The sequence below is a fragment of the Acanthaster planci genome, linkage group LG19, assembly GCF_054643075.1.
Source record: "Acanthaster planci isolate LZ-2023a linkage group LG19, COTS_SCS, whole genome shotgun sequence".
In the NCBI taxonomy this organism is placed as follows: domain Eukaryota; kingdom Metazoa; phylum Echinodermata; class Asteroidea; order Valvatida; family Acanthasteridae; genus Acanthaster; species Acanthaster planci.
In genome coordinates this window covers 6,449,272-6,467,835 of record NC_141795.1, presented here as the reverse complement: position 1 = coordinate 6,467,835, position 18,564 = coordinate 6,449,272, and the positions used below count along the sequence as shown (strand labels likewise).

At 44.3% G+C, this 18,564-nt stretch overlaps 1 protein-coding gene across 2 annotated transcripts in view; it reads left to right on the top strand.

The window, feature by feature from the left end:
• The window catches only part of LOC110987332 (uncharacterized), a 45,431-nt gene that overhangs the window by 15,026 nt on the left and 11,841 nt on the right, over window positions 1-18,564 (top strand). For both annotated transcript variants that reach the window (XM_087129859.1, XM_022249989.2), the window contains 31 exons: window positions 340-537; window positions 903-1,097; window positions 1,533-1,733; window positions 1,919-2,125; window positions 2,511-2,611; window positions 3,316-3,484; window positions 3,900-4,124; window positions 4,276-4,464; window positions 4,759-4,956; window positions 5,388-5,523; window positions 5,699-5,817; window positions 6,474-6,665; window positions 7,286-7,474; window positions 7,871-8,071; window positions 8,405-8,641; window positions 8,948-9,136; window positions 10,030-10,233; window positions 10,598-10,849; window positions 11,170-11,418; window positions 11,606-11,806; window positions 12,041-12,649; window positions 12,804-12,965; window positions 13,220-13,381; window positions 14,043-14,204; window positions 14,845-15,054; window positions 15,349-15,490; window positions 15,608-16,131; window positions 16,536-16,763; window positions 16,954-17,107; window positions 17,509-18,035; window positions 18,298-18,491. In XM_087129859.1, coding sequence (XP_086985985.1) covers window positions 340-537; window positions 903-1,097; window positions 1,533-1,733; window positions 1,919-2,125; window positions 2,511-2,611; window positions 3,316-3,484; window positions 3,900-4,124; window positions 4,276-4,464; window positions 4,759-4,956; window positions 5,388-5,523; window positions 5,699-5,817; window positions 6,474-6,665; window positions 7,286-7,474; window positions 7,871-8,071; window positions 8,405-8,641; window positions 8,948-9,136; window positions 10,030-10,233; window positions 10,598-10,849; window positions 11,170-11,418; window positions 11,606-11,806; window positions 12,041-12,649; window positions 12,804-12,965; window positions 13,220-13,381; window positions 14,043-14,204; window positions 14,845-15,054; window positions 15,349-15,490; window positions 15,608-16,131; window positions 16,536-16,763; window positions 16,954-17,107; window positions 17,509-18,035; window positions 18,298-18,491 — 6,926 coding nt within the window. The remainder of the gene's footprint in view (window positions 1-339; window positions 538-902; window positions 1,098-1,532; window positions 1,734-1,918; window positions 2,126-2,510; window positions 2,612-3,315; window positions 3,485-3,899; window positions 4,125-4,275; window positions 4,465-4,758; window positions 4,957-5,387; window positions 5,524-5,698; window positions 5,818-6,473; window positions 6,666-7,285; window positions 7,475-7,870; window positions 8,072-8,404; window positions 8,642-8,947; window positions 9,137-10,029; window positions 10,234-10,597; window positions 10,850-11,169; window positions 11,419-11,605; window positions 11,807-12,040; window positions 12,650-12,803; window positions 12,966-13,219; window positions 13,382-14,042; window positions 14,205-14,844; window positions 15,055-15,348; window positions 15,491-15,607; window positions 16,132-16,535; window positions 16,764-16,953; window positions 17,108-17,508; window positions 18,036-18,297; window positions 18,492-18,564) is intronic.

The window sequence follows — 18,564 nt, the reverse complement described above, 5'->3', positions numbered from 1 at the left end:
GACCTTTACACCTTTGACCCTGGTATGGTGATCTGCCTACCACTGCTGTTTCACAGAAGGTTACAAGGTCATGACCAGCTCAACAACATAGGCCAAGTTCAGTCAGCAGTCATTTGTCAACCACTGGTCAGTTTTCCTCAGTAACTGAAAAGTTTCATGGGTGCCAGGCAAATTAAGCAGGTCTACAAATGGTTGCTAATCAAACTTGGCCCTCGCAAAAAGGTTTTTGTTTTCCGATTGGTAGCCATCATTCAGGAAGGCATCTCTTCACTGGTAGTAGTCAAGCTTAATTTGTACACATTACATCATTTACTGTTCTTTATTTTGTTGTTACTGCAGTTCTGCGATGCACTTCTCTGACTGCCCCCGCACATGGCCGTTTCAGGGATTCATCGACGTGTGACAATGCCTATGGGACGTTTTGCCACTTTGTGTGTGATACAGGCTACAGCATCACCGGCAGTGCCGACAGACGGTGCACGGTCCTGCCAGGCCAGACTGGCGTGTCCTGGTCAGGCTCAACCACGGGATGCCAAAGTGAGATTAGTTTTGGAAACTGTTACCCTTTCTGTTGACTTGCTGCCCTTCACATTACACTGCTTGACCACTCGCTACCTTAACCTTCTTTCTTGATCATTCAGATGTCTTTGAGCAAGACATACAGCCACATTTGCTTTTTCTTAATTTAAGTCGGTAGCCAGGCAAGGGAATGTATTACACTGAACTTGAATGTCAGCAAAATATCCGTTCTCAGATGATTAGTAGTGATGCCTTAGCATGATTGAAAACGTTTATACAAATGTTTCTAGAGCAGAAAAATGAACATCAAAACTTTTCTCTGAATCTGGATTAGCAAACCATTTTTCCCTCATGTCTTTACCCTGTTACATTGTTTCTTCCAGTCAACACGTGTAACACCCTAACTCCAGGTGAAGGACTGTCCCCAACCAACAGTGGCACCTGTTCAGCCGGTAACGTAGTATCATATGGTACCACGTGTACTTACGCATGCTCTGAAGGTTTCAGATTAACAGGCGCACCGACTATAAGTTGTGGGTCAGACGGTCAGTGGCTTCAGACCCTACCAGAATGTCTGGGTGAGTCCTCTGACTGTAGCAATACGCCTTGACCAGATATCTGTTAGAGCGCCCTCGCCTGACCACCATTGTGAGGTCATGGAGACTTGCCATGGAACTAAATTATTTGGAAGCTGCCATTTTGGAAAGAAACGCATGTACACAAATGATCAGCCCCGCAAAATCTGTTGATTCAACCCAATATTGCACCGACAATTTTTCTTTCAGATTGCTCAGTGTAGGAACAGCAAAAATGACTTGTCCAATTAATTTGTTGATTGCAGTTTTCAAAGCTATAACTTTTGAGATTTACTTCAGACATCTGTAAATGTGAAAACTGTATTTGAAGTTATGAGCAATATTACAAATGTGTGCTCCCTTTGCATTTATGTAAGACCTAGTGTCAAAATAGGAGACCATAGTCTCATTCCAGGTGTATGTTAATTACTGTTTCAGTGATCACCTGTGCAAATAGTGACCTGCCTGCACCAGTCAACGGAGCGAAGAGCGGCTGCACCGGAGACCATATCCCTTATGGCACCACCTGTAGCCTGTCCTGTAACCGTGGTTACACGCCAACAGCAATGACACACCGAACGTGTCAGAGCAACAGTAACGATTACGGGGTGTGGTCCGGTGGAACCATCACATGCACCAGTATGTTAATGAAACAGTGAATGGTTTTTGTTGACATCAGTGTAACCTGACTGCTACTGTTTAAAATCAGAAGCTGTTTACGTCATTGGCCAAGAATTTCAGTTGTTTCGTGTAGCCTACCTGACAAGTTTGGCCACTCAACTATTCAGGCCACTGCAGACCAAAATCTTGTTTCTCCCTCACAGTTGTGACTTGTCCTTCCCTGTCTACACCGGCCCATGGCACCGTGTCCACCTGCCAACGCAACGGAAGCAACAGACCTGTGTCGTCACGGCAACCCTTTGATACAGTGTGCAACACAGCTTGTAACGTTGGTTACACTCTATCGGGCTCGGCCAGTCGAACCTGCCTCGTGTCGGGGGCATGGGATGGAACTACAACTGTCTGTTCAGGTCAGCTTTTTGGTCAGCTTCATGTTCAGGTCATTCGCTTGTGTTGTTAACTCCAGATAATGAGCCCACATGGAGATTTAGGAGGATTTTGCAGGATCAAGGAAAGTATAGTCAAAAGGTGACCTGATTTGCATTAAATGTTGAATCCGGCGTCCATATTCAGCGAAAAAGAATTTGAAATCAAGGGTTATGTAATATGCCCTGAGTTTGACTTGGTTTGAATGTTTCTGGTGTTGCCATCTTAAAATTTTTTCAGTTGCATCCCAATTGGAGTGAAGATTCTTCCTGAATTTTCAAAAAGCTTAAAATTCCTGCTTTACTTTCCAAAGACAGAAAGGGCAGGGTAATAATTGTCATAGATCCATTGTTTTCCTTCCAAACACAGACATCACAGATCCAGTGCTGGAGTGCCCGTCAGATCAAGTCGAGTTTGCCGGGGAGGGGCACCAAATAGTGTCAGTCCCTTGGGACTGGGAACCAGTCACGGTAGGATTTTGCAAAAGATTGGAAGAAGCTTTTGTTCCGATTCAAAGAATAGCATGGAAGTGATTGTATACGTGTGTGATGCCAAATAAAGAGAAGCTTGATAAGAACGTCTTATGATTTATCTTTGAAATAGAAAAAGATTTACATGTTTATTATCATAAACATTATAAAATTGAATTCATATTAACTTAGTTGGGTATTAGAAAAACGTGTTTTCAATTACCGTAGTAAGAAAGTCAAAAGCTGCTGTACGTCAAAAACTTAATAATGTAGTATTTCACATATTATAAAAATGAAACAGGATTACTTATGAAACGTTTGGCTCTGATTTATAGATTTTGTTTGAAGGTAAGACAGAAGGGTATTTGCAAAAGAATGACAGTGTACTTTGCTCAGAGGCAATTTTGCTGAAACCTGTAATTTAGACAGGGGTCTGAGAAGCTTAAAACAGCTAGCAAAAGCTGAATTTAAAAAAATACCCATAAATTTGTTAAATTTGTTCAAAGTAGGTGTGTAAAAAAGCTGATGTTCAGAGTAAATTTCAATCAAGAAAGTGACTGAAAACTTGGCATAATTTTGTAGATCTGCTCGCAAGCATGGGGTCATCATGGTACTGGACTCTTATTCTGCTTTTCAGCATTGGTCTCTATCAATAACAGAAGTCTTGACAAGTCAACCACCTTAAAGGTTTGCTCTATTTCCAGGGCACGGATGCTGGCCATGAAATCACTGCCGTGCTGCTGTCCATCAACACCGTGCCTGTCACCGGCCCTAAGCCAAGTACCTTGGAAGAAGGGACCTACTCACTGGTCTACTCAGCGACCGACAACGCTGGCAACTCGGGTTCCTGCTCTATGCAACTAGAGACCAAAGGTCTGAACTCTACAGTAGACAGAGTTATATAGGGTTAGCTCTTCCTGCATCACGGTGGCGTTTTTGCCTGTCAGCGACCAGTGAAAAAATCACAGGCCATCAGTACAAAAGCAAAATAATAATCAGGTGTTAAAAAGCACTCAATGAAAAAGAGGACCCTCTTTAAAAGCAAGGGGGCACATGCACATTTTGTGGTGAACTCTGACACCAAGCAAGGAAGATGTTTTTGCAAACTTTGGCTGCCAATACAAAAAGAGTGGTTTGTGAAAGCACCGAACCAAATAAAGAGTATAAAAGAACCGTGAGAGTCTTCATTAAATCTGGTAGCAATTCTGCATTGTTGATAGTGTGTTTTTAACGACAAATTGCACGCATGCAGTGGTAACACTTTGATGAACAATGTTCATTTACGTAGTGACGCGGTGCTCAGGACTTCCAACACCTACCAATGGCGTGCTGCAGCTGGTGTCCGGCCATGGCGCGTGCTCCCAGAGTGTCGTGTACGGCTCCCGGTGCGACATCAGCTGTGAGACTGGCTACACACTGTCAACAGGGGGTGCCACTCTGAGGAGAAAGTGCCTACGTGTGGCCGCAGACAGCACCCAAGGATACTGGAACGGATCTCAGCCAACTTGCGTGGGTGAGCAGCAGATTTTTTGTTCCACAATGTTGTCCAGTTTGGAGCATTTTGAAAGAAAAAAATGAGTTATGATAAAAAAAGATAGGATGGTTTGAGATGCTTCCTCACGAGGAATGAGATTGAACCTTCTAAATTTGTTCACTTTTAACAGCCAACACCTGCACTCATCCAAGTGTTACCAATGGTTACATCAGTGGTTGCCATAGCAACATTGCCACCTACGGGGATGCCTGCCAATTCCACTGTGACCTGGGTCACAGGACAGCCAGCGGCGAGAGTAACCGCAACCGCCAGTGCCAAGCAGATGGATCATGGAGTGGACCTGACTTCCAGTGCACAGGTAAAGCGCTTTGATTCACGAAACTTTCCAGTATTGCTGGGCAGAAAACTTAAACCCTGTGAATTCACAAGAAACTGAAACAGTTAGTGCCACCAAACAGTAAAAAATATAATTGTAGTCATATCACAAGGTTTGTTCACTTTTTAATTGTTTTTAAAATGTATATAGAGGTTATAAAAACTGAGATAAGCAATTTTGGAAGTTGATTGATGTAAAAAAATTAATCTGAAAACGTCACCTTGTGAAGGATTTTTTTAAAATAGTGTAAAACAATTTTTTGTCTTGTTTCTGTAGTGATAATCATGTGCCCTGGCCTTCCTCCTGTTCCTTATGGATCGGTGCAGCCCGCCCTCTGTGCTCAGCCTGGGATGCAACCGTATAACACGGTGTGCAGCTTCTCGTGTGACGACGGTTTCAGACAGGAGGGACCCAACAGCAAGACGTGCGCTGACAACGGGTCCTGGGACAGCCTAGAAAATGTGGTCTGCATCGGTTAGTGTCTGACAAACCGTGATTGTCTCAGTTTGTATACATTATGCCCACAACACCTATCCCCCAAATATCTGTCTTTCATCTTGCGAGTCATCATTGGTAACTACATGACGTATTACCCGCCTCTGTACTTTGAAGATAGCAGGTGCAATCCACTACACAACCCATGGGAGGGCGCTTCTGCTCAAACCGGAATGGCGTCTAATTGTCGCTAGATTTGTCCCAAATTGGTCTAATGTTTCCGTATTGAAACTGTGCCTTTCGTTCTGTTATTACTTTGCTTGGCTATAAATCCATAAACCTGGGGAAATTTTCCCCGCCACTTGGAGAAATCATCAGAGGGCTGTACAGTGTTTCATAATTGGAAGACATCTTTGATGTGCTCACTTCTATTGCATAGGATATAAATGATAACTTGACAAAATTTGCAGATGAGCAGAGGCCGAGATTCAATGTGGCCTGCCCGCAGCATGTGAACATCAACAGTGAGTTTGGGACAACCTCGAAGAGAGTGACCTTTGACCCACCGACTGCCACCGACAACTCTGGCTATGTCACAGTCACAAGGTAGGTGGTTCTTCAGCAGATCTGGCAGAAGAAGGACTACCCATGTGCCAAAACGAGGGCTTGTTCATTACGAGTTGGTTTTATCTTCATGGTTGAAAATCAGCTCTGTAAATAGGTTGAGAATGTTGCTGTTGATGAGAGTTTTTAAGATGATGTCTTATTTGTCCCGTCGCAGACAAGCAATCCACCTAGCTCCTGGAAGTATCTTCCCTGAAGGTCGGACCACTGTCACTTACTTCGCCTCAGACCCAGTGGGACTTTCTGAACAGTGCGACTTCATCATCAACGTTGTCGGTGAGACACCGTTTATTGTCATCCATGCGCAACGGTGTGCTTACCCCAGTGTGTCTCCCAATCCCTGCCATGTGTCCTCAATGCATCTGTCTGACTTGATTCTTAAGTCCTTTCGTATGTCTTCAGAATTTTGAAAATGAAGTTTTGTTTAATTGGATTCTGCTTTTATTTTGAGTAACTTACATAATTTTGATCAGACGTTTTGAAAAGTGTTTTTTTTAAGAGTTACTACATTAGTGATCATGGTGTAATGAGTACATTTTTACTCCATGCATCTTTCTTCTTGATGTGCTGCTTAACACACGGCCTTAAAATTTGGTTCGTGGATTGCTCTTGGTAGTCCTAAGAAGCCTATTACTTTTGGGGTCAAAGGGCCAAGGCGCAATGGCTTTAAAAACAGGGAAATCTTTTAATCACAAATTGAAGTTCTGGGTTCAGGCATTGGCTTGGCGGGGCATAGGTGTTTGTTAACTTACACTTCAATCATGAAATTGTGAATGCGGAGGGCAGGAATTGAATTGTCAGGAATCAAAGTGACCTGCCTTGCTTTTTGTGATGATTTCACAGAGGCCATTATCACCCCATCTGTCACCCTATTTGTCACTCTTTATATCTCTCTTGTCGCCATCCTCCTTGTACCTTCCCCCTTCCCCCAGTGCATCGTTGTGAGAGACTCCAAGCTCCCAGTTCCTGCTCCATCCAGTGCAACCACCCGAGCTTCATCGCCGGCACCGAATGCACCTTAAGGTGTAACATCGGTTACACACTGAGCGGTTCACGACAGAGGACTTGTCAGTTGACCGGTGATGACACGCCCTACTGGGATGGAGAGACCACTGTTTGTACCAGTATGTAACTTATCTGTTCATCATAACACAGAGATACAAGTTGTTAATTGCAAGGTTGTAAATTTGTGGGAGGGGGGATATATCCCCCCACTTTTTGACCGGGGGGGGGATGGGTAGGCTATTGGATTAGTTCCCTTTATTGTTTCATTGTGGAGGAAAAGCTTGTTTTGAGGTATTTTTCAACTTTTCAACAACCAAAACTGAGTCAGTAGTCCTGAAAAATTGAGAAAAATTCAAAAGCTTTACGAAGTACTGATTGAAGATGGAGAGGTGTAAGTATACACAAGATGTACATGAACAGCGCCCCTGTAGCGTCATGTGGTGGCCTGTCAACAGCGCCCCCTAGCGTCATGTGGTGGCCTGTCAACAGCGCCCCCTAGCGTCATGTGGTGGCCTGTCAACAGTGTCCCCTAGCGTCATGTGGTGGCCCGTAATTCCCCCCCCTTATGAATTTCCATGGCTTGGCAAATCTCTGGATTGAAGTCATCTCCCATTCCTCCCCGGTTCCCAGCACAGATTTATGCCTCTGGTTTATCGGTTCATATTTTGGAACCGGAAAGGCCGGTTGATACTTTGGTTGGATGTTCCACTGTTCTATGTTAAACTCTTTTTTATTCTAGTTGTAAGATGCCCTGCCCAGACAGCCCCGCCCCACTCCATCAAGTCTGGTTGCAGCCTCCCTTCTGAACCTTATGGCACTGAGTGCTCCTTCTACTGTGAGAATGGCTACGAGGCTCAGACTAGCGATGGCGGGAGGTCTCGATGCCTGGCAAATGGCACCTGGTCAGGAACTGATCTCGTCTGCAATGGTAAATCATTCTTGGCCAAACTCTCCTAAAGATGACAACCTTGTACTCAAATGCTACACCCTCGTTTATCTCCACATCTGCAACAAGGACGGATCAGTGGCATAACTAGGGCTTAATGTTGGGGGGGGTCACCAGGGATGGCAAACATTTTTTCAAGGGGGCACCACAAAAAAAGAAGGTGCCACTGCATGGGTGATATCAACTCAACGGAAATTATTCAGTATTCACAGATTTCAAATGGGGGGGGGTGGGTTGCCTGGCTCCCGTTGGTCCCCTGAATCTTTCCCTTAACTCACAGTGCTTCACTGTATACCATGCAAAGCCTCAAACAACACTTGACATGCCTTGACAGACTTTCGCAGTTTTTTTCAATCAGCAATTTTTCTGCCATGACAGAAATTGAGTGTCCAGTCTTGACGCCCGGCACCGGTATCAACGTTTCTCCGTCAACTTGCTCCAGCCGGCCTGTATTTGGTCAGAGCTGCGTGTTCTCCTGCTCCCAAGCTGGTTTCCGTATCGAGCCAGTGGGCAGTAGCTATGTCCACTGTGTGGGCAGTGGAAGTTGGTCGGCCAATGTATCCCGGATCGAGTGTGTTGGTGAGTGTTGGCAAATGGGCAGGTCGGATTTTGAAATATTCACGAAAAGTGAGTGTTACATATTTGGGGAACAGTGGGTAAATTTGAGATGGAGGGTGTCATGATGTTAGGGCAGGTGGGTTAAATGTCAGGCACAAATTTAGTTTTTACTCTTGATTCACACATCATGCAGTTTGAAGAAATCAGGTCTTGGAACTAGATACAGCAATATTGTATGACATTTATTTGACCATATTGTGATTTTATGAGCCCTTAAGTGCCTATAGAATAGTCTATATACAACTAGTGCCCTCATAACCGGGCAGTATATCTGTATAATTACTGACATTGTAGATATTGACAGTCCTGTATTGAGTTGTCCATCTGCACTGACTGCCTATGCTGGTAGAGGCTCCACCGTGGCCCAAGTCGACTTCCAGGTTACAGCCTCTGATAACAGCGACTCTCAGCCTGCCGTGACCTGTGACCCAGAGCCAGGAGAGTTTAACCTGGGTCAACACGGGGTCTCCTGCATGGCCATCGATCGGGCCCGTAATTCCGCAAGCTGTTCATTCCAAATTGAAGTAGTCGGTAAGTCATTTGTAAATCTTTGTTCTAACTGAAGCAAACGAAATTAAAAACCCGTCACATGTAGCTAACTTGTATTAACTAATGTTTGCTGCATGTTGATTTTGTTTGTTTGTTTATTTATTTTTGTTTGGTTGGAAACCGAGTTACATCACACACTCAAAGTTGTTCATGATAGTCAATTAATTCCTTTGTCTTTGATCAAACCAACCTGCTACAGTACTGTTGGTTTTCTTACGTTCAACTTGTGAGGGATCTGTGTTTACTTCCATTTCAAAGCCTAATTTCTAGGGGTTTTCTTCTAAACAGAGCGGATTTGCCCCACCCTACCCATCCCAGCCTATGGGGAGTATGTGGCTGACTGTTGTCGCATCTACGGCTGTGTCTGTCACCTGAGATGCATCGCCGGCTACCGATTGGTGGGTTCCAGTGAGGCTTCATGTGAATTTAATGGTGATTCTATGTACTGGCAGAGAGAGGAGACACCGCATTGTGAATGTAAGTCGGCGAATACCTGCCAAGTCTATCCGTTCTGAGTGGGACAAAAGAGGGCGTGTTTTAAAATGAAATTAACAGTCCTTTGGTACGAATTCACTGCGTAGGTGTGCGTTTGACGTGGAACATGCTTAGTATGCACAATGAAGGTATTCTGGAATGTATAGTCTTCGCGTGCATGCCAAATGTGTGCAAGAACCCCGGATGGAAAACCTTGTACAAATTTGTCTTTCTTTCACCGGTGCGGGTGTACTTTGACTCAGAGCAGATAGTGTTATGACATGCATTAATTAGTGTTTTTCATGTATTTGACTTGGTATCCAGGGAATATTTTGTGCATTGGAAATCAGGCAAAATCCACAAGCAATTGACAAATTGGTCATTGACCTAACGAGCATGGCTAGGATATCAAACAATAGGTTGTTATTTTCACACATCAGACTTCAAGAGCACAAACTGAATACGCTTGGAAAAATGATAAGCTATCCCATGCAGCTTGCTACGCGCATGCTGAGTCCATATAAGGAGATTCTTTTGGACAACTATAAAATAAAATTGACAGGGTTGTTTGGGAAATGAAAGTACAATTCTACAACCAAATCATTGGAAATCTGTCATATATTGACTTTTTTGACTCTCTAACCAGAAAGGGTATTTATGAATGGGAGTAATTATGTGCTTAATGCTCTGGCGGCGAAAACCAGCTAAGCCCATATTTATTCCCTTATTCAAATTTCAATCAAATCTTAGAGTGAAGAAATTTGTAATTGACATGGAACCTTGTAACGAAATTTCAGATGTTCACTGTGTTGAATTTGCTCTGCTTTTGCAAGATTAGAAGGTTGTCCGACAGCATATTCAAAACTGACTTGAGCGGAATCCTCTTCTATTCACAGTGATCACGTGCGACGCCCTGTCATTACCCGAATCCGTGCAGATCACTCCGCCCATTTGTATGGCTGGTAGTCCACTAGCTGGTACCCTGTGTTTCTTCTTCTGTCCCTATGGACTCAGTCTTGTTGGAGGCGTGTCACAAGTATCCTGTGGAGGACAAGGAATCTGGGACGTGGATACTGAAAACCTGCCAACAGATTGTGAAGGTTAGACGGTCTTTCAGATTCTTGGCAGTGAAGTTGATCGATGAATGTAGGGCTATGAGCCATTATACTCATGAGTTTGCTTGATATTTCATGAATAATGAATGGATTTTTTTGTATTTGCTTATAAGCAAATAATTAATAGTTAATTAATGATTAAAAGTTCGTATTAATTAATTAATATTTCATTGATATTTGCCTGATTTTCATGGATGTTTCATTGACTTGTATTCATTTGCATATCAGAAGAGCTTTTCAGATTTTCTGCTTGAGTGATTACACTTCTTGAGTTCAACTTGATGGACCTGTTGGGGAGAAAAATGTACTCAACAGATTCATATTTTTCATGTTTGTCTTTCTTTGACAGATCGCATTCCTCCAGTATTGACCTTCTGCCCAGGACCAATCTATGCCACCAGAGACGGTGCCAATGGAGTCTTAGTGACCTTTGACATCCCAACAGCCCGCGACAACAACCCGTCTGGCACCCTGACGCTTGAGACATCGCCAGCCAACATCACCTCGCCTTACCTGTTTACTGAGTCCACTGAGGTGTGTTATGCCTTCACGGACGAGGGCAGCAACATGGTCTCTTGCGCATTCAGAGTTTACGTCTACGGTGAGTTCCTTAATAAAAAGCAGGGGGCAAAAATAATATTTAAAGATGGAATTAAAGATGGAATATGGAAAGAGGAAAGATAGGACATGAGTTGTGCAAGGGAACTTGTTGAAGCTGAATTAGAACCTTTAACTTGGCACTCAGCCAAGTAAGCATCAGTGTTCCATGTACATGTATGTTGAAAGCGTGTGACTTTCTAAACAGAACATAGTCAAGAGAACTTTTTAATTTTATTCTGAATATCTAAGGTTCACCCCTTGCTCTTGTGTATTTCCACAGTGTTAGGCTTGTCATGTGCTTTCTTCATTTTCCCAACCCAGATGACCTTGAGCCTGAGGTTGTATTCTGCCCTGGCGACTATGAAATAATAGCCCACGAGGCACTTATTGATGTCACCTGGGATGAGCCCATCTTCCGTGACCCATTGGGTCATGACCTCGAGGTTACTAACAACGTTGCCATCGGCAACACGGCAAAGCTTGGTTGGGATACAACCACGGTGGTGTACACGGCCATCAACACAGATAATGGACAAAAAGCGGCTTGCCAGTTTGCTATCAACATTACACGTGAGTAATAGTTTTAATAATGTACTGAGTGTGAGTGATATTGAGTAGTTGAGAGCTTTGTGTGTTTGAGTGGTGGGTGTGATGTACAACTCTACCTGATACTGAGTAGCACTGCACCCAATGGGTGCTGTTTTCGATGACCTGCATGTGGTTAATACTTTGTTTCCCTGTTCCCAACATTTGATAGCCAACAGCTGCCCCCCACTGCCGAGCCCTAGGAACGGTGCTCTGTCCTGCGTGCCCTCTGGTCTGATCTGCTCTGCCTTCTGCCATGAGGATTACCAGTTCTCAAGGTCTCGGGGTCGGGGCAGTGTTGTACCAGAACAGTACACTTGCGGACTGAGGTCCGGAGACTGGCTTCCGTATGACTGGGTACCGGATTGCTCCAGTGAGTACTGTACGGAGCTATATATAAAACCTATTTGAGCCAGTGATGGTGAAACATTTGTCACTAACATAGCAGTAGATATGGACCTTGACTTTGTCTTTCACTTCAAAATCTTCCAAAATTAGCCAGAAAGCCTTTATCCGTGAAGTTACCCCACTCATAGTAGCCCTTTGAAGTAGTTTTCTGCAAATTATGGTCATGAATCTTGTGTGTGTGCTTGAACTAATTTCACAGGACGAAGGGGTGATGTAAACCTTCCCATGAGTCTTATGTACTTCTCCGGAGATTGCAGCGATCAATCCACTCGGAACCAAATAGCAGCTGCTTTCATCATCATGATAGAGAGCTCCGCTTATATGGATGCCTGCTCGCTGACCAACAAATGCAACATTGAGAATGTGCAGGTGCATTGTGGGGCAGGCGGCCGGCGACTTGGACATGGACCTGGTATTCAGCGACGTCGCCGTGGGACACGTGTGACTGAGGAGCTTCGTGCCACTGAGGATGCAACATGGGATAAACTGTTTGCACGACTGGATGCCACGCGGACCCTCCGGGAGAAACGGGACACGGACATCGACTTTGGTGTCTTCATCAGCTTCGACCTGAACTATGAGGTCCCCTATGAAACTGGGATGGACAGCCAGGATGCGGTGGTTGTCACGGAAACCAAAGTGAAGGAACAAGCCGATGATCTCATGACAGCCATAGGGAATGGCAGCTTGTCAATTTCAAGTATTCCTGACATTACCTTGGAAGTTGACACAGACATGATGTCATATGGCGACTCTAAACTGATCTGCCAACCAGGCTACGTCCTCAGCAATGATACCTTCTACTGCAGTAAGTCCATTCACTACTTTGAATTTGAATTCGTCTTCCCAGATCATCAAACTACTTTATTTCAGATCAACAGCCTTCATGGAGATAAATATCTGGTTTGGGGGGTAAATTGAACTGCTGTCTTGCCCTAAATTTACTTTCTTGCTCTCTTCAGCTGCTTGTAGTTGTGGGACGTGGTACAATCAGGAATCAGAGGAGTGTGATTACTGCCCCAGAGGGAGTTATCAGGACCAGCAGGCTGCAGAGTCATGCGTTGAATGCCCACCTGGAACAACAACAGCCGATGAAGGGGCGAAAAACAGCTCATCTTGTGTAGGCAAGTGCTGAACAATACAAACGTTGGTCACTCTTTACATGGGTAAAGCATTTGACGTTTTGAGATCTTGCTTCTGAAGTTTCAGCTTCCTTTTAAATTTTTTTATGGAGTTGGATATTGACAGAATTTTGTTACTTGGAGTTGCCTCAGTGTATGTAAAATTGGGATGAAGAATTCATTGATGTTGGTGGGTCTTGTGGCTTGTATGTTTCTGTTACACTAATATAGACCATCATGCCTTGGGTTTCCTTCAGAGGAATGCCCAGCCGGAAGCTTTTCCTCCAATGGCCTCATCCCCTGCTTCAAATGCCTGATTAGCCAGTATCAATCGCTGCCTGGCCGGACGTCATGCCAACCGTGCCCTAGTGGGAAAACGACTCTTAGCTTTGGAGCAGAGACCGTTGATCAGTGCCTGGGTATGTTTGTAGGTTCACTTCATCAGAATTTGACTTTGCACGTTGGCAATTTGGCAAAAGTTTTGTTTGTTATGTGTATCTCAAGGGAATTGAGAAGTGCACTTTGAGCTTTGTGAATTGCATTGTTTAGTCCGAATCTGAAGCACTTGGCTACGGCTGGAAATTACACACAACTCTGTGGGAACTGGCTGCGGCGACTACCACAGACTCGTGTAGTTTCAAGCCGCAGCCAAGTGATTCAGACAGGGCCTTAATCTGACTAGAGCAAGCTTATTGCCTTTTGACCTCTGACCTGGCACTTGAATAGCCAAACTTGCACAGTTTTTCACTGTACTCCATGAGTGGGAGAAAAACATGACATGGAATCACAGTATTTGAAACTTCCAGTTTGATGTTATTGGCTCTGAGGATATTGTCTGTCCTCATTTGCGTGCACGGTACGAGGTTAGGCCCTCATTGTAAATGTACCATGAGTGTAGATCATTTTCCTGGTACTCAGTGACTAGGAATGGTTGGATAAAAGAAACCACTGACTGGTTTCCTGTGTTAAGCTTGATTGATCTATGTGATATTCAGGTACCCTGAGTTCTGGCTTGTAAATTCAGCCACGCAAATTACTTCTTCTAAAAGGTCAAATGGATAATTTGTTTGCCATCCCCAGATATCTGTCCACCAGGAAGTTATTCAGAGACTGGACTGGCTCCCTGCCTTCCATGTGCACGTCGTTACTACCAGCCCAACAGCCAGAAGAGACACTGTCTATTGTGTCCTGGAAGGACCAGTACAGCGGGCAATGGATCCACCAGCGTAGAACAGTGTAGTGGTAAGCACTATGGGGGGAGATCACTCAGGTCACCACCCAGGCCATTGGAAAAAACCTGTTTTCTTTATTCTCTGAGTATTAAAATATTTCTTCTTTGCTTTTTTATCTTATGGTTACTTTAGTAAAGACAAAAGATGTTTTAGTAACATTTGGAAGTGATCTCAAGAGCTATTTGTTTATAGTCTTCTGAAAATCCAAGGTTATTCCGCACATCCTTGCTCATATTTCTTTATGGGCCTCGAGCTAGAACAAGAGAGGGCAGTATTTTCTTAGCAACGGAGGCTCCTTTGGTCGGAACTAAACTTGCTGCTTCATGAATGACTAGGAATGCACGTGTCATGGTTGCATCACTACTAACAAAATGAACAGGCCTCAACCGATGAGGGGGTGCTTCTGCTCGGGGCAGATTATATCTAAAACAAGTTGGTTTTTTTCAAGATTCTGTGTTGATTTTTTTGCGGATTGTGTAAAATTTTGATTTAATTGTGTTGGGTCAGGTGCAATTACTGGTTCTCACACCTGCACCTACAAGTTATTGTGTTTTTTCAGTCCCCTCTTACGTGAACAATAGAGTCTGAAATGGTTATCTGCAGTATGCGAGGTCAACATTTTTGCTTTCGTTTTTTCTTGTTAATTGTAGATGTGGATGATTGCTCACGTTCACCGTGCGAGCACCAGGCTACCTGTATGGATCTGATCGCTGGTTACCGGTGTGACTGTCCACCAGGCTATCAAGGAGTCCACTGCGAAGAGGATGTCGACGACTGCGTGGATCACAGATGCGTCAACGGTGCGACCTGCGTGGATGAGCTGATGGGATATTCCTGCCAGTGTGGACCGGGATTCCAAGGTAAGACAGGTGTCAGAAGTTTGCCTTGATCTCTTCACAAAAGGCTATGTTTGAGCATTTTATTGGTTTTAACACGAGTGTAAAGTCCCAAGTGGATAAACTGTAGGAGTGTGACCCATGGAGTATACTATTGTATCTTGGGGTTATGTAGTGATGGCGTAAAAAAGTAATTTAATGTTGATTGCACCCACAACATGTTCCTGCATCCAGGTGTATCGCGAGTAACACTCCTGAACTCAGCCGAGGTAGCCTCGCTTCGTCTTGTTTGCAAAAGTGTTGATATTCTTTCCTCAGGCGAATTTTGCGAGATAAACATCAACGAGTGTGCATCCTCACCGTGTGAGCATGAAGGTGTGTGCAGTGACCAAGTTAACGGATATCGCTGCCAGTGTACGTCCAACTACCACGGTGCCCAATGCGAATTGGAGATTAACAGGTGATAACAATAAACTGGCAAATGGCATTAATATGATTGAAAATGCTAAATTCAACCAACGCTCACACATTCATTAATTAACCATGCACATGCAATGTTCCTGATTTTTGTGGACAGTTGTTCTCCTAGTCCCTGTGGAAATGGAAGCACCTGCCAACTTCATGATGGTGGGTACCGGTGTGACTGTGCACCAGGATACAGCGGTACCAACTGCACCTTGGACATCAATGAGTGTTCTAGCAGTCCGTGTCTTAACGGAGCTACCTGCCAAGACAGGCCCAACGGCTACACCTGCATCTGTGCATTCGGTTATGAAGATGCACACTGTGAGAGCAGTGTGAACTGGTGTGCAGAATCGCCTTGTCGCCATGGTTCCACATGCATAACTGTGGGGTTGACATTCAGCTGTTTGTGTCCCCCGCACCGGTTGGGTGAGCTCTGCGATGAGACGCCATGTCAGAATAATGGCATCTTCGAGTCGGGCTCTGATGACACCTACACATGTCATTGCACGCCAGGTTTCGGTGGGCACAATTGCCAGATTGACATCAATGAATGCACGTCAAATCCTTGCTCCAATGGAGGCACCTGCGTCGATAGATCCAATGCTTATCAGTGTGAATGCCTGCCTGGTTTTGCTGGTGAGTTCAGTTAAACATGTCACGACAACAGCAAGCCCCTCTGAATGGCCAAACTTTGTTTCCAGTGGCAAGCATGTTTCTACCTCTGAGAGTAAATTTCTAGGTTATCAACTTTGGCTAGTTGCTCATAAGTTTTGAGCATGGCCAAAACAAATATTAGAAACTCCCCAATAATTATTGATTTGTATTGTTGATTTGCATTGTTCATTGATTATTGATTTGCATTGTTTATTGATTATTGATTTATGTTGTTTGAAACTGTTTACAATGACATTCCAAAATTTCCAGCCATCCCCCAAAGGATTGATTCTTCGTAGGCATTTGAGGAACACGGTGTCTTTTGAATTTTTTTCACCTCAGCTGAGTTTTCTCAGATCCAATATTTTCCCTTTTTGTATCCTTAGGAGCCACATGCTCAGTGGACATTGACGAGTGTTCGTCCAATCCCTGTGGAGTTGGTAACACTTGTGAAGATGACATCAACAGCTATGCTTGCATATGCCGACTGGGTTTCACTGGTACCCATTGTGAGAATCGTATTGACTACTGCTCACCGTCTGCATGCCAGCATGGGGCCACATGCAGTAATACGGGTGTCGGGTACCTGTGCTCATGTGCTGCAGGGTTCGCAGGTATGGCTGTGCTATGATTTGCTATCAGCAAATTTTCTGAAAGCCTTGTGCAGTTCAGTGAAAAACTTGCATAATGTGCCACAGGTCAAACGTTTTCTTTAGTCGCAACCAGTTGCGTCACCAGAGGAAGTCAGTGGTTGCCAACTTTTAAATTTTCACTAATTTTAGTCCAATTTCTCTGCTTGATCAGGTCATGACTGTGAGACCAACATTAATGAGTGCGCCTCCGCTCCCTGTCAAAATAGCGGCTTCTGTGTAGACCTTGACAACAGGTTCATGTGTTTCTGTCTGGCTGGATTTATGGGACAAGCTTGCGAGGTCAACATCAATGACTGCTCCTTCAGGTAATATTGACTGAGTGGTTGGCTGAAAGTGTGCTGACAGTGTGCTTGACAGCTGAGAGAACTTTCACTACAAAAGTAGTGTTTGAAAAGGATTAGCGCTGAAACTCATGCGTCTGTTTACATCTGAGAATTTACGACTAGTGCTAATAAATTTAACACGTTCGTGTTGACATTTTGTTGTCACTTCCATTATGCAACCAAGATCAAATGATTTTTTCACCACACTTAAAGACATAACTTATGTACATTCTGATGAAAGTTGGTCATTCAGTCTGTGTTTCATGCTTGTTCCTGTGGGGTATTCACAATTCCACAAGAACACTCCAACTTTTCCTGACTTAAGCATTGTTTAAAGTAAAGTCAATTAAAGCCCACTTTAAACTTTGAGTTTACTTGTGTAGTGCTTGCCAGAATGGTGGTACTTGTGTGGATGGGATCAATGACTATACCTGCAACTGTCTAGTGGGCTTCACTGGTACCCGCTGTGAGGAGCTGGTCGACTATTGCCAAAGCGGTCCCTGTCGGCATGGAGGAGTGTGTCAGAATGACCCGCCCAGTTACAGATGTTCATGCCCATCAGGATTTGTTGGTCATGATTGTGACATCAATGTGGACGACTGTTCGTCCTACCCGTGCGAGCACAGCTCGGAGTGCATTGATGGCGTCAACAGCTACACCTGCGTCTGTAGCGAGGGTTACACCGGTGCCAACTGCGAGGTAGAAGTGAATGAATGCACTAGTGCTCCTTGCTTGAGTGGAGGGACGTGCTTAGACCTTGTTGGCGGCTTCCTGTGCCAGTGTGCACCAGGATACACTGGGAACCTCTGCCAGATAAACATTGACGATTGTGCGAATGTCTCATGTCATAACGGCACGTGCATTGACTTAGTCAATGGCTTTCAGTGTCGTTGTGAACCAGGATGGACAGGTACCTCACAAAGTTCTACCTATAATTCTTATTCATTGACATGGGAAACTAGATTGAGTTTTGTTGTCGGGGAATGAAATTGTATGCCCATTATGGTAAGTTTTTCTGGCGTAAAATATGTCTCGAAAGTGATGGGTAATTTTCTCTAAAATTCTACTTTACTAACTTCAATTTATTGAGGCATTGTGGGTCCATTTAGCCTCTTCCGCATTTTGTAGACTTTTATTCTCAAACCTGTGATTGATATCGGATTTCTCTTAAGGTGAGCTTTGCAATGAAGACATTGATGAATGTGACTCATCACCCTGCCAGCACGGCAGTGAGTGTGAGGATCAGCTCAACGCCTACGTCTGTCACTGCTCGCCTGGCTACAGCGGAGTCAATTGTGAAGAGGAGATCAACGAGTGTCAAGTACTCAACGTTGAGTGTCAGCACGGTGGGACTTGTGTTGATAAGGTAAAGAGCATAGACTTTGAAGGGGACTCTCTTGGAGGCTCAACAGTCGTTGCTGCTGATCACACACTAAAAC